This window comes from Vanessa tameamea, chromosome 24 (genome assembly GCF_037043105.1).
Source record: "Vanessa tameamea isolate UH-Manoa-2023 chromosome 24, ilVanTame1 primary haplotype, whole genome shotgun sequence".
Lineage (NCBI taxonomy): Eukaryota > Metazoa > Arthropoda > Insecta > Lepidoptera > Nymphalidae > Vanessa > Vanessa tameamea.
This window is the reverse complement of record NC_087332.1, coordinates 784655-800774: the sequence shown is the minus strand read 5'-3', so window position 1 is coordinate 800774 and position 16120 is coordinate 784655. Positions and strand designations below refer to the sequence as shown.

Below are 16120 nucleotides of genomic sequence, written 5' to 3'. Positions count from 1 at the left end.
TGCGTGATATATCTTACACAGTTGATATAATATTTATCGACGAGATTTATTGCAATTAAAATAATTCCCAAACAACACAAAACGAGAACTTAAAAAAAACCGCCAATAACTATAACATTCAAATTACGAACTAAAAAAAAACAACTAAAGATTCCCATAAGCGAACCGACTTACATGCAATAAAAAAAAACAAACAATTCAAAAAGGAAAGCAAATAGTGGATAAGACGGACCAGATGTCCATGTAATTACTTAGTTGGGTTGCCAAGTTATTAATAACGTCCGCTTTACTCACGTTTGTGATAATTAATCCTTTACAATGGGGTATGAATCAACACAGCTCCAAAAACAACGCAAGCCGAACGCTCACTGCGAATGCTGATCAATGATAATATAGATAGGGTCACATTAGACGAATGGATCTGATTGATAATATTCAAACGTTCGTGACATAGTTCTTTTCAACCGATTTTTAAATTAGTACATTTAAAAGTAACAAGGATTTTGGACTACTTAAATACGACTGCTACGTCGTTCTAGTGGCTAGATACAGGTCCACTGATCCCAAGGTTCTAGGTTCGAGTCCCAAAATTGGACCGAAAAACGATTAAATGTTATTGTTTTTTTTTGTCGAGGGATTCTTATTGGAAAGCACGTAGAGCCGGTAGTACTGCGCCTGAATTATTCACGGTCGTGTCGGATTTGCCGTCCCATATGATTATGGGAATGAATTTCCTCATAGAGAGCGCACCTGGTTTTATGCACTTGTATACTATAATATTTCCTGCAGAGTTGGTCTCTTTTCTGAAGGGTTTCAAACCCGTCTGGATAGGTACGAACCGCTCATCAGATATTCTACCGCCAAACGACAACATAGTATTGTCAAGTTCCGGTTTGAAGAGTGAGTCAGTGTAACTACAGTCACAGGGCACATAACATCTTAGTTCCCAAGTTTGGCAGCGCATTGGCGATGTAAGGAATGTCTATAGACGATGGTGACCAATTACAATCAGGTGGCTCATAATGTGAACGTTTTTGTTTATTTATTTATTTAAATATACATTTTATTTTATATTGTACTGTATTAAGAACGATGTAACAAAACCCTATTGGATTTATCCGTACAAAGGTATTCGTCGTCAACACGTATAGACTTAAAACTATACAATATACACAATTTAAAAAAAATAATGAGCGCTATTTTTCCTACCTTTTTTAAGTGTATAAATTCAGGACAAAAAAATGAGTAGATGCTTTAGCAATATTTTATATTTATACTTTAATATCTAGCAATATAAACTTCATTTAACTATCGCGAACATTTCCCTATAAAAGTTATTACCGAATCCGAAAACTGATAACAATTCTCAATTGCACGTAAAACGTTGAGATCTGTAAGTGGCAATCCTTTGCAGGTGCTGTCGATGTCGATGAGATTCGAAGCTCTACAAAACCGATCGAGCGCTCCACCTGTCTCCCAATACTAATGTAACTGATGAAAGTTCGTGATAAAGTATATTTCGTTGAAATATAAACTATTTTCGAACCGATTATAGTTTTGACTTTGCCTATCAATAAGCGAGTTAAATGTATTATGTACTATGCTTATATATTGTTTCAAATTCAAAATCCCTTGAAAATAACACATCAAAATAAAAATATACTTCATTCTAGTAGTCTTAGAGGCCCTATCAATTAATTTTACAGGGTTAATTTTATCAAGCTATCACTGGTTCCGAATGATGATTCAACCGAGAAGAGTTAGACGGATTAGTAAATAAAATAATTGAATTGTTACTTATCCCGCATAAAATACAACGAATATCATATCATTTAGTTTATTAATAAATTACACTCATGAGAAACCGGAGCGGGTCACTAATATTGTAATAAATAAAAAAAAATGTAAAATTATACTAATTTTATCTAGACTTTTTATTTAATTTCAGTTTAATAACGTATTAGAAGCACTAAATGCCCTCCAAACATTCTCCTTATAAGAGAAGGCATTAACGACGACAGCGGGACATTTACGGGCTGTTTATTTTCAAAAAAGCTTATAACACCACACATATTAAATTAGATAAGAATTTAAACATCTATTTCTGAATTTACATTAATTATTTCATTGGTTATATGACCTTTTTACTCTGACATTCCAGTTTAATAGCGTATTTGAATCACGGATTGGCCAACATTAGCGGGTCACGTTTTGACATTGGTAATTGGACTTCCTCAGGTGGGGGAACGCATGGGATAGACGTGATGACAAATCATTGCATTAAAAATGAGTGTTGTTTTATATTTAATATCAGTTGAATATGTGAAACGAACTTGTGATTCGCATGTGATTCGATATGTTCATCAAAAGCCAATGTAAAGTATGGGACATAACATCTCAGTTGCCAAGGTTGATCGTGCAATGGCGATGTGAGGATGGATAATATTTCTTATAGTGCCAATGTACGATGCTGACCACTAGATGAGTGACCCATTTGCCAGTCTGTCCATTTCAATAAACAAAAAAATATATAAACAATATAACTTTGCCTCTCGGTTGAATGAAATATTCAGCTTCAAAACATAACCTCAAGATAAATATATTTTTCCCAGCATTGGGTCATTTACTGACTATTACAGTTAATCTATATCAAATCAAATTAAATCAAATTCCTTTATTCAATATAGAAGCAATACACTTATTGATTTTCAAATTAAACACTGCCACCGGTTTGGAATAGAAAATACCCCGAAGAAGAACCGGCGAAAGAAGCTCAGCGGAACTATTTTTTGCCACTTTTATTATTTAAAAATATTCAATTTGAAAAGAATTAGCCATGAGGCGATCGTTTCATTCCCAAGGTGTGCTATCAACCATAAACACACCAATTGTATAACAACCTTTCGCAACAAGCGTTCTTTAACAAAATTTTTAAACTTGGCAACAGAGGCATTTCGATCGCTTTCTGGGATCCTGTAATATATACTTTAAATAATTATAGTGACATAATAATACCATTTTAAATAAAACCACGCACCAAACTATTACATTCAATTTAAATAAAAGTAACATATCAAAGGCACAGACAAATTGTCGCCAAAGGAACGTGACTTAAAAAAAATTAACGCCTAATATATTTGTCAGTTCAAAATGCATCGTCTCGCTGATAAGTTTATCCTTATCTACGTTCCGGTCCTTTATCAACGCATCTGTTGATACAAAATTTAGATACGATAGTAAAACTACCGGATATTATAAATTATAAAAAATACATGAATGGATCCTTGAATGTTGGAAAAACGTTTTTGAAATAATTCATACAAAATTACGCCTCATAATACCTCCTACAAATCCTTTCCTCGCTAGCATTATAAAAAAAAAAACATATATTTAAAACTCCGTTCTAATCTTACTTTATAAAATAAGCCTCTGTTTAAAATACATATTTTTGACTTGACTGCCTCGTTGGTAGTCGATATGAGACCGCAGGTCCCAATATATTGGATTTTTTTTATTTCTATGTTATTATATATGTTACTGTAAAAGCTCGAACTACGGTAAATCTTAAGATTTTCCAGTAAAACCTAAGATTTACCGATTATGAATGGTAAATGTCCATAAAACATTGGGATTCGGACTTTTACCATCATTCACTTGGTAAATCTTAAGATTTACATGTTAGGTTAGGTTGGAATGGAAAAAAGTCCGAAAAAAAGTCGTCCCTTTATAATTAATACTTAGATACTTAGATTTACCAACTCATGTCGGTAAATCTTAGGTTTTACTGGAAAATCTTAAGAATTACCTTAGTTCGAGCTTTTACAGTAACATATATACATATATACAGTAATATATGTAGCAAGGAAGTATATACGCGCCACGCCAATACAAGGAATAATAAAGGGTCATACCATCTAGGATTTTTTTATCTTATATATTTCAAAAGTTATTATAAGTGCTTACTTGAAGAATATTTAATTGGATTGAATTTCACTATGTATAGCACGTGGAATGTATCGCATCGATAAAAAACTCCTCACTTTACACTTCAAAATGTAATTCCTTGTCGAACAGAACTTACAAGTACTTGGTAACTTACAGTGACATTCAATCCAACTAAAATATTCTTCAAGTAAACCCTTAAAATAACTTTTGAAATGTCATTAATAAATTAAATACAAAGTTTCCCCCGTTCCGTATGTAGATTCACCCGATGACAAGAGAATCAGTAATAAGCCTTTCCTTGCAAATAAATCACATGCATGAATTCCTGCATGAAAATCAAGCGAGAGTGAGTCTATGCCTTTTGATTTTTATTTTCATCTATTATTGTGCTTCTAGTAGTTACCTACCGATTCACCCAAGAAGGATGAAACGTTCATAGGTTTTAGGTCTTTGGGGTTAAGCTTGCTTCATACAAAATTTCATCGAATTTCGTTCAGTGATTCAGCTTTGAAAGCGTTAGAGAAAGACAGAGTTAATTTCGCATTTGTAATATTATTTTAAACAATATTGATAAAAAAATTCTTAACTGATATGACACTCGGATTAATTGTGACTAAAAATAATTAATACCGATACTTTCATAAATTATTTGTGTTACAGTTTATGTTAATAAAAGAAAAATACTTTTTGATTATTTCAAATTTCATTACATTTCTATAGAGTTTACATATTTAGAGATTGGAAATGAACTCTGTAATAGATACGAGAGCGACAATGGCCAGACGTGACGTCAGACGAGATACAATTATTATTATTATCGACTTCCCCCGACTTCTATCGCATCTATTTCGGGTTGTAGCTTTTCGACTATCCTTTAAATTTTACTTATTAAGATCTAGCTACCTTTCCCGACTTCACAGGGGTACAAGAAGGGTCTACGTACAACCTATAGATTAAAAACAATTATTAAAAAAAAAAATCCAGCAAGTAAATTCGAAATTATCTGCTATTATATTATGCAAACTATATGCATATATTTAAACCTATATCAATACATTTCATAGTTTAAAAGATTTAAGCGTAGAGGCGGTAAGCGATTTTGTTTATTGTTATGCACAGATAGATACTTTTTAATATTAATTACTCATGAATACTTTAAAAACAAATATATTTATTGTAAAAAAAAACGAGATCATAATATTGTCAGAACTGTTTTAAGCATCGGTTTTTATATTTTTTACTTAAATAGTTGATCAAAGAACTAAAACTCTCTGCTAGTTTTTAGTCCCGCGAAAACGATGTTTATGGTATTTACGTTTTAATATATTTTTTTTTTTTTTATATTTGTAATTAATTAATTTATTCAATATATGTGTTGATTAAATTATTGGATTCAACCTTTAGGCTAATCCAAATTACATAATTTTTTGTATTTTTATTATATAAATAGTCATTAGGTTCTATTATAATGACGAAGGCAATTAAAAAAATAATCTTATTACAACACTGAGGGGAGGAAGAATCATCTAGATTATCTCGATCTAATTATCAGATCTAAATCTCGGTAGAGTAGATAGCAGAATTATTTTTTGCATGTTTTACGGTCCAAATATTTAATACAAGTTAATTCTCTCACGAAGCCAGACGAGTATATTGATATTTGACTCAGTTGACACCTTAGTCCATTTACAATAACAAAAATATATTAGATATATTGGACAACATAACACATTACTCTGATCCCACTGTAAGTAGCTAAAGCACTTGTGTTATGGAAAATCAGAAGTAACGACGGTACCACAAACAACCAGACCCAAGACAACATAGAAAACTAATTAACTTTTTCTACGTCGACTTGGCCGGGAATCGAACCCGGGACCTCGGAGTGAGATTTTGATTTTGACTTTATATTCCTCTACAACGCCAATACATGGGTGAAATCAATTGCATTGTTCATATTGATATAGTCTATTCCAGCCACAAGAGGACAAAAGCCAAATAACAAAACATTTGACAGCGAATCGACGTAATATCATTGGTCGAGAGCTTGATTAATCTATGATATTAACAAAAAAATTGTTATCGGAAATCAGGGAGTAAAATTAAAATGGTTATAAATACCTAGTTAAGTGCAATAGTTTTATGTTATAAATAAACTTACATTAATCAAAATCTCCTTAAAATACACCAATAAATAATTCTAAGGTATGTTTATCTTTATTCCTACTTCAATTGGAATACGCTTTACACATATACAACCTTTAAACCAGATATTTAGCTGTAAAACAATAAATCATGCGTCAGGCGTTGGTACCGAGCCCTATCAGGTATACTCTACACACACGAACTTCGAATGTTTACAAGCGGATCAAGCCGTGCGCTCGTTTTATATAAAAATAATATTCATAGTACAATATCATTACCGCGTCATACTATTTGTTTCAATAAGGAAATGAAACAGGAAACTCTCTGCGCTGAATATGTATGTATGTTGTTTTAAAACAAAGCATTGGTTGTCACAGTTTAGTTATTATCAGTAGAACTTGCTACGGTTAGTTAATGTCTGTATCGTACTATTTTTTTTTTTAAATAACAGTAGCAATGGCCAAAATTAATTAAAGGATTACTAATATTCCTATTTGCCCGTCCTTTTAAGCTTATCACTTGTGTTAGGCGTGGGGACGGCAATATGCCAAGTGGGCAGGATCGATCCTGCGACTTTTTACATCGCTAGGCGGCCCGTTAACCATTGCGCTATTGACGTATAAATTGTTACTGGATTTTTTTATGGCGTGAATCTTAACCAATGATTCCGAATTCAAATCCGGACTGAATTTTCATGTCCTTAATTGTGTTTTATTCCTGCTCGGCGGTCAAAGAAAACACCGTGAGGAAACCGCATAATAAATAATAATCTACCACGTGTAACTAGCCCATAATGGAGCGTGGTTCTCATCAAAAAGTAGACGAGCCCTTAAGCCAGCAATGGGACATCGAGAGACTGTTACTTTAATTTTAAAATACTACTATACATAATATGAGTTTTAGTATGCTCGGAGCTTAGTAACCTTGTTGCACACTAAAATGTAATTCCAGTTTTTCTGTAAAATAATGTCAGTATCAGTCTAAATTTTGGAAATAGTACAGTTAAAACGTTGATCGTGAGCCTTAAATCTTTTCATCGTGACAGATTTACTGGTGCGTTCCCATTGGATGTGAGAACAGCAAGTTCGGCTGTGATTGGCCACTTGCGCGCTATAATGTCTTCTGCGCAGCAATTATCTAACTACATATCCTTGAGCTATTAACACTGGTTCACGCACATATCTATAGAAAAAAAGATTATGTAGACCGATTATTGATAGATAATCGCTGATACGGATATTAATTTATAGTTAAAAATATTATCTATTAGGTAACTATTTTTTTTTCGTTAGAAATTACATTCGGTTCTTCGAGACAAAATTTAGGTATCAATACTCCGAAATAAGTTCTACCTTTTATTAAGTTCTTCACTTGTAAATGATGTACCTATATTTCGAACGAACATATAATACTTAGCTACACGTTTTTTAACTACCACGTTGTTCTATTGGCTAGATATAAGGTCTTAGCCCCAGGTTGGGCCGGTGAAAAGTTATTAGTTTTCCTGTCGAAATATTATTAATATCCGTCCGGATCCGGAAGCTAGAAGTGTTGTACACGGACAACGTACAACGGATATATTTCCGGTCATGTCGAATTTGCTATCAAATCAAACTATGTGAGTGAGGGTTAAGAGATTGCACCTGTGTTTGTGCACACACTTGTACACGATAATATATCCTCCTAGTCTCCTTTGAGACGCCGCCGTGACCAAAATCGGCCAAATCGTGGACGAAATCATCGTCAGATATTATTAATCAAGTAAAATTACTCTCAAATACTAAGACTCTACTCGAACACAGTTTATTTTTTACTAGTGGATCTTCCGCGAAACTTCGCGTTTATTAAATTTTTTTTAGAAATTTCAAAATGAGACCATAACCGTGCATTTTTTATGTGCAGCTACCGTCCCATAATCACTGGGACAAAAATCGGCTTACGATATTAATATATAAGATATTTAATACTAGACCCCGCCCCCCTCCTTTATATTAACTGGGTTTAAGTGTAGGATTAGGGGTATGTGTAGGGCAGACTATGGGTTAAGTTAGGATACGGATAACTCTAGGCTAGGATAGATATTCCAAATTTCATATAAATCCGTCATGCTCTTTTAGTTTTACAAAATGTAAGTATCAAAAACTTATTTAACAGCAGCAATAACAATCATTTAATCAAGTATTAGGTATAAGTACAAGTATTAAGTACATACAACATAAAAGCTTAATCTTATTAATACAATTATGATGGATACATCAATTTTGTTTAAATTCATAATTATTAAGAAAGGATGAATACCATAATTATTAGCACAGTATTTCGTTTTAATTATAATTAGTTTTTAGTATTAGTAACTATCCCACTGTTGGGCTAAGGCCTCCTCTTCTTTCCTTTAGAGAGAAGTTTTGGAGCTTATTTCACCACGCTGCTCCAATGCAGGTTGATTTCCCACCAGCACATGCAGATCTCACTGTATCATTTCAACGGCGACCACGAAATGAATTATAAACACAAATTAAGCACATGAAACTTCAGTGGTACTCGCTCGGTCTGAACCCCGAATCATCGGTTAAAGTTCACGTGTTCTAACTGAGCCGTCTCGGTTCATGCATTAACTTATGATGCTTATAAATTGATATGCGGGTATATTAGGGGGGTAATGACGCGAATTTTATTTAAATTTTCGAAACATCTGTGTTACAAGATGGAATATCAAAGCCCGCATAGGTATTAAATATCTTATCAAACAACTAGTATAGATCTTGATATAACTATTATATTTACAAGTTTGTGCGCGTGTTTTAAAATACTAATCAAACTCTACCTATACTCTGTTCCAACCATAAGAGGAGAAAACGAAATGAACATAATTTGACGGCAAATTGACGCTATATCATTGGTCGAGAGATTGATTAATCTACGATAATATTTGAGAATTTCCTTCGTATTTACATTTGAATTTCGAATATTTTTAATTATTTATTATATATTTATATCGTGCTTGTCCGCCTGGATAACTGGCAGCCACTCATAATATATTCAACGGCCAAATAGCAATACTTAGTATTGTTGTGTTCCGGTTTGGAGGATGAGTGAGCTGAGTCTTTTTCTTTCGAATATGTGATATATTAGAGCGAATACAAACAGAACTTCGTTACACAACGCTCGACGTTTCGTTACAAAATAATCTAAAAAAATCAATGAAGTTAATGTGGTAACGACTTGCAAATCCGACATTTTAACGAAGAGTAAACGCTAGTTAGAATGAAATGTTACAGGTCATGCACGTTAACAGACACTTGCTGTGAGCATTACGTCGATCGCAGCGTAGAACGTTCGCAGGAACGTTGCTCTACATAGAAACGCTCTAGCCTATACTCATCTTGAAATTAGAACAAACACACACAATTACTTAATATACTTAACATGTATATATAAATACATGAATAGTAACTTGGTAAATCTTTTTACGAAAATTACGCAAACAGAGACATTTGGCTCAAAAGAACATATTATAGAGAAAGAATAAAAAAAGCTAATATTTTTATATATCATGCATAAGAAATACATTAATTTAATAAAAAATAAATATTTCACACACTAGCCCGCATTTGACGCACATACAAATACATATTTAATATGAAACATTCATAAATTACGTTCATACTGCCAATGACAACACGTCATGTCAAAATTAAAAATCAATGACGCTTTTGACACGACTTGGTTTTTTTTTTTATATATATATATAGACAAGGTATCGTCTGGCTGAGCCTAATTTTTCCATCTATCAAATCAACGTATCATATAATTTTGTTAGCAATGAATGACGGCCGAATTTCGAAAATAATGTCAAAACTACTAATTAATACAGCAGCGTACAAATAAAATACAAATTAGAGAATACAAGTGAAGTAGATGAACCGGAGCGGTGTTAATTACTGGTTTTACATGTAACAATTATTAGACTAATAAATCAGGTCCAATGGTTGAATAGTTATAGATAAATTATGCAGGCGTTTGCTAAAATTACGTAACTACTACTTTCTAAAGTTTCACTGAGATCATAAAATTTCATTTCCACATTATTTACTTAGTGGCCTGGGTAGTACCCACTCATCACATATACAATACCGCCAAATAGCAGTAGGTACTTAATATTGTTAGGTATGTTCCGGATCGAAAGGTGCGTGAGCCGTCGGATGAGCCAGCAAATCTGGTACAACTGGACCAACGTGATTTATGTGTGCTATATGATGATGACGTGATGAGGCAAGGGTGTGTAAACAATCATGAAGGAGTATAATCACCTCGAGATAAATCTTATCCAGTTATTCAGTAGACCAAATAGGTACCAATTGACCTGCTAAAACCTCGAAAAGCATTTACACCGTAATTAAAACATAATTCAATCTAAGCAATGTTAATTCGTTAGTCGAATCTAATCTAATATAATATAATCGAATATATCTTCGCAGACAGCTAATCCGCAGTATCCCTTGACAATGAGCACTGTAGACTTGGTGATCAGGCTTTGTGCAAGCCCGCCTGGGTAGGTAACACCCACTCAACCGATATTCTACCGCTAAACAGCAATAATTAGTATTGTTATGTTATAAGGGATATAACATCTTAGCTCCCGAGGTTGGTGCCATTAGTGTTTTAAGGCATGGTTAGTATATCTTTCCAATGTCTACAGGCGGTGACCACTTCCCATTCTGCCTACCCATATAAAAAAGTAGTAGAAATCGGTCAGGGGACACAATTAAATATAAGTATGTTTAAATAATAATCTTGGAGAGTTTCATTGTAATTCATCACAAGACTCAATTTCCATAATATTTTGGTATGGTTTCTTATAACTGGGAACATTTTACAACTTGAAATGCTTTGAAATGCAACTACCTATGGGATTTTATATGAAATTTTGGCTCAAATTACATTGTTCCAATAACATATGACTTTAAGTTGTTGTTATATGTTACACAAGGCAAGCTGAGTGAAGTTGGAAAAGAATATTTATATTCTTTTAAACAGATCTTACAATGAAAACAAAAATCTTTATATGTTTATGGATATATTTTAGAAAGAACGATTGAAATATATTTGGGACTTTCACGGACAATAATTGCTTAAAGGTTCAATCACACATTGTTGTATCAAATTTGTTTTTGCAAATAAATTATTATTTTTTTTTAAATACAGTAACTATAATATTTTTTTTTAATATAAACATTGTCATTACTGTGAAGAGTAGTTAATTACTCATGGTCTTTTAATAGTAAAAATACATAATTGAGCTCGCCAATAAAGAGCATGAATGTGTTGTTAAATTAAGGGGAAAATCGGTACCCACCAAAAATTTATTAAAATGCTATTTATATACCATAACATTATATAACATTTATATAACATATAATTAATATAAGTTGGTAAAAAATAAAACCCTTTAAAAACAAATGACGATTAGCTAATTACTTTAATTGGCGATTACGTTTTACTTTTAAAACATTTCAATTAAAATTATTTTTTCCAACAAATTGGTATGTCAAGTCATTTAGTTTTGGTAGTATGGAAATATAACCTAGTTAAAGAAATAAGTCTTAAAACTTAATGTTACCACAACCACCTAAGACGAACAAAATTATGTTGTGGTATTACTAATGAGATTTGTTTACACTCAAAATATATATGTAAAAAATAAGCAAATTATTTCTGTTACAATATTAAACTTGGTTAACTTATACATAGTTTATATCAAGAATCAAAGAACATCAAACTGCTAAACTAAATAAAAATAGAATTCTACAACAGAAAATACACAATCTTTAGAGATTTTATAGTTCTAAGAAAAAAAAAACATTTGTAACCTTCAATGTTTTGTTACATATACCAATTTTTAAATTCAGATAAATTATAATGTTTTTAATTAATGTCTACAAAGAGGAAAACTTTGTAATGCTTGTTTGCTGTTTGAATAAACCAATGTAAAGAGAATGATGAGGTACTAATTCACTAATTACTGTACTAGTAAAATGGATAATTTCATATTGAAAATTGAGTTGAAAATGCAAGAAACACAATTACAGGGAAAGTAATGAGTCATCTTAAAGCTAGTGTCTTATTTGCCTTTTGGGAATTGGGATATATAAAATGATGAATAGAGTATACTCTATTCCAACCATAACAGGAAAAAAGCCAAATAAACAACATTTGACACCAAATTGATGTGGTCTCAAGCTTGATTAGTCTATGATGTTCACTACAGATTTGTGAAGAAATGGTGTTATGAACATCGACGAAACTGTTATTGGAATTTTGGAAGTCAATTTAAAGTTGAAATAAGTAGTTAAGTGTAATAGAACATATTATGAATAAAGACATATTTATAATAAACTCTTAGTCGTAGTGGACAAAATAGCTATAGATATTTTTACATCATTCATCCTGACATAACTACAAAAGTAAATGTTCAAACAAATTGAATAAACTTAAAAATAACAATCATATTATCTTTCTCAAGGATTTGGTGATTTGAATTGTGAAGAAATTATGTGTTCGGATTATAGGTCAACCAAAGAGAAACTATAAGAAAGTCAGTTAGTGCTTTATGATACTAATTTAATTATAAACAAATTTAGGTACTTTAAGTAACAAAAAAAAAAAAACATATTGTAATTGAAATTCCATGAAAGTTTGTTAAGGATATTTAATTTGAAATAAAATCAATAGTAAACAATATTATCAGTTTCACTTAAACAAATCAATTTGAGGAAGATATTGTATTTTTTGTTTAAAATAAGTTAAACAAACATTGATGTGAGTTATTTTGTAAGTTTATATATCCTCAGCATTAGCAAAGTATCTAAAATAATTAATAAACACTTTTTTTAAATTTTGTTGATTACTTTGCCATATCATTGAATTTCTATGAGAAATATATTGAGTATTAATGTGTATTTTAATAATTATGTCTAGTTCGTTAAAAAAGTAAGACAGATAACACAAAATATTTACTCTATAAATAAACAACAATATTGATATGATTTGATAAAAAAAAATTACACCAAGACGTCATCAAGTGAACTTGACATCAAAAAAATAATGAATACTTATCTCAAACTATAGTAAATTTATTGAGGGAGTGGTCATAAGACGATATTTAAGTAATATGATATAACCAAACTTTCGTTGTTTAAATTATAGATGTTAGCTACCGAAGTGAGACAGTGTTTATATTTATCGCACTCAGCGGGAGGGAAATATGGACCAGTAAATGATTACTGTACAAGAAACTATAAGTTTTCTATCTTAAATTTTCTATTAACTTATCACAGTACTCACCGACAGCGTAGCAGTCCTCATCGTCGAGTTTTCGCCACACGGTCATATTAGAAAAATCACTAGATTTTTATTTTTTTCTAAATAAATGTGAGGCTCGTCATTTTCAACTCGATCAAAACTTTGTCAAAACACGTTGTCTATGGTCGGACGTAGAGATGCGCAATGACGGGTGGGAGTAAAGTTCGGAATCGAGTACAAAATTATCTATGGATTTTATTCTTTTGTAAAATAAATTATATATCTGTATAATATTCATAAAATAAATCATTTAATTAAAAACCTATAACTGATATGATGGTTTTAAAATCTTATTCGTCGGTCTAATTTAGTTTTACTAATAGATGGCGCTCTTCGACAAGCATAGTCAACTCCAAATTCATAACGGTTTTCCAGTATTTAAATCTACAATTAATGTATAAATTCTAACCAAATATTGAATTCATTGCTAACCGAAGGTTTACCTAAAAACGTAAGTCATTAATTTTTATACAATTTTTAGTTTATTTTGTTAGCATCCTTTTCAAAAATACATTAGTCCGACCTTGACTCTTATTGTAAATGTAAAATAATTATATTATGATAAATGCAAAAAGTTTGTTACTTATCATAGCTATTTTATTTTTATAGGCGATAAAGATAAAATAAAATATCATTGTACAAGTATCTTGTTACAATTGATTTTATAATTTGGATTGTGGTTCTGAATGAGTCGTCAACGTCGTCAACGTCGTCAACAAAATACCTATAAAAGGATTCATAAAATACGATACCAAAGCCCCAGAATTCAGAAGTCATATTTTATAATAATAGTACCGTGATGAGATTTTGATTTGAGTTAGCGGAATAATTTCCGTACGTTGCGTAGTTAATTTATCGAACATTGGGTTGAAAAGTTGAAACCGTATAACATAATATTATAGCGCAATGTTTAAAAAGATAAAAAAAAAGATGTTAGTGTAAAAATTAGATATTTATACGCATCAATTAGTTTGAGATTTACCAAGTACCTAAGTAGTTTTAAAACATTTTTTTTTTGTTTAGGCTGCCTATCCTACGGAATATAAAAAAATATTAAGATCAATAAGTTAACGTGAAAATATTCAAACAAATCAAGTTTTATGAAACATTTTAAATGTAAATTAACGAGTTTTACAATCAACCTTGACATTGAGTTGTGCTTTCCCGCCATAACGACGGATAAAAAATATCACAGATAAGATATAAAACAGCACCAAAAAGTCTCAAGCGTATTCAATTCCTCATTACATTTGCTTCATTTGGCGTTTATTGTGAATTGAATTGAAATAAACTAGACTTCGAGGGAACGCTTGAGAACTTTTACGTTTTTACCAACGGAATCCGAGTTTCACAACATTATTTATTAAACTTTTATAAAAGTAAGTAAGCATATTTATATATTTTTTATATTTTTTAAATTTTATTTATAAAAAAAGATATGATGATTTAATAAAAAAATAACTAATCTAGAACGACACATTTAAATAGCACGAACCTCATATAAATATTATAATTAATATTTATATGAGGTGCGAATATAAATAAAATTAATATCGTATAATCTATACTACACTTAAAAGTAATTTATCTGTTACGTTTTTTCAGCTAAACGGATTTTGATTAAATTTAGTACGAAACAAGCTTAAACCTCGAGGATTTCAGGTAGGTACTAGCTGAAACGGCTATGCTCTAACCGTAATGTCCCACTGGTGTAAGCTAAGATAAACTAATTATTTTTAGATATACCGTGGCGGTAGACGGCATGCTGCTCCCTTAAGTCGTCATGCCCTGTTTTCGTCACCACTCTCTGCTCCCTTTTGGGCGTAAGGTATATACCTACTCTAAATATACTTCTTCGTTATTATACCTACTTACTGGACCTAAAATATACTTTAAAAATTATATATAGTGATTAATTATTTACCTAATCAAAGAATGTCTTAGTTATAGTTACGAGAAGTATCACTTCACTTTTTAAATGCAACCCATGAGAGTAGAATACAGTGTCTGGCAAAATTTCAAGTTTGTAGGTCATATAGTTTCGGATAATACGTGACGAGAATGTGTTCCCAAAGACTGTTGCAAGTGTCAAAAATATAAATAGGTATGTATTACTACTTTTTAGGTATACAGACAACACAGAAAAGGAATACAGTCCTGGCGGGGGCATAACTCTAAGCCGCGTAAAAGAAATTCTTTCCAATAAATATGTAGATAGTACCTATATATATAACTGTCATAAAAATGAAAGCCAAAGAGGGCAATATTGTAAGTTTACAATATACTTGAAGTGCCAAGAGAGTGTTATCTGAGACTTAGCGAATTAGTGATAATTGTATCAACTTAATTTTTATACTTTTACGTATCACGTTTGCTTCAATCGCGCTAAAATACGTTTGTGACAATTGCATTATAAAACTGAAAATTGACAACTATAAACATTATTTATGCAATATTTATATAAAATGATAATAATAATTTTAAATGAGAACATAATGTTGTGAAAACGACGGGTGTTGAAAAATATAATTTCGAACAAGGTAAATGTAATGTATGATTCAATGACCTTTTTTTTTATGGCATTGCTTGGCGGACGAGCATATGGACCACCTGATGGTAAGTGGTCACCACCGCCCATAGACAAAGACGCTGTAAGAAATATTAACCA

The 16120-nt window shown here is 31.5% G+C and overlaps 1 protein-coding gene across 4 annotated transcripts in view; it reads right to left on the bottom strand.

The window, feature by feature from the left end:
- The window catches only part of LOC113394152 (dedicator of cytokinesis protein 1), a 49052-nt gene extending 35469 nt beyond the window's left edge, over positions 1 to 13583 (bottom strand). For all 4 annotated transcript variants that reach the window (XM_026631362.2, XM_064218794.1, XM_026631363.2 and 1 more), the window contains exon 1: positions 13435 to 13583. In XM_026631362.2, coding sequence (XP_026487147.2) covers positions 13435 to 13480 — 46 coding nt within the window. In that variant the 5' untranslated portion in view covers positions 13481 to 13583. The remainder of the gene's footprint in view (positions 1 to 13434) is intronic.
- Positions 13584 to 16120: the final 2537 nt, after the last annotated feature.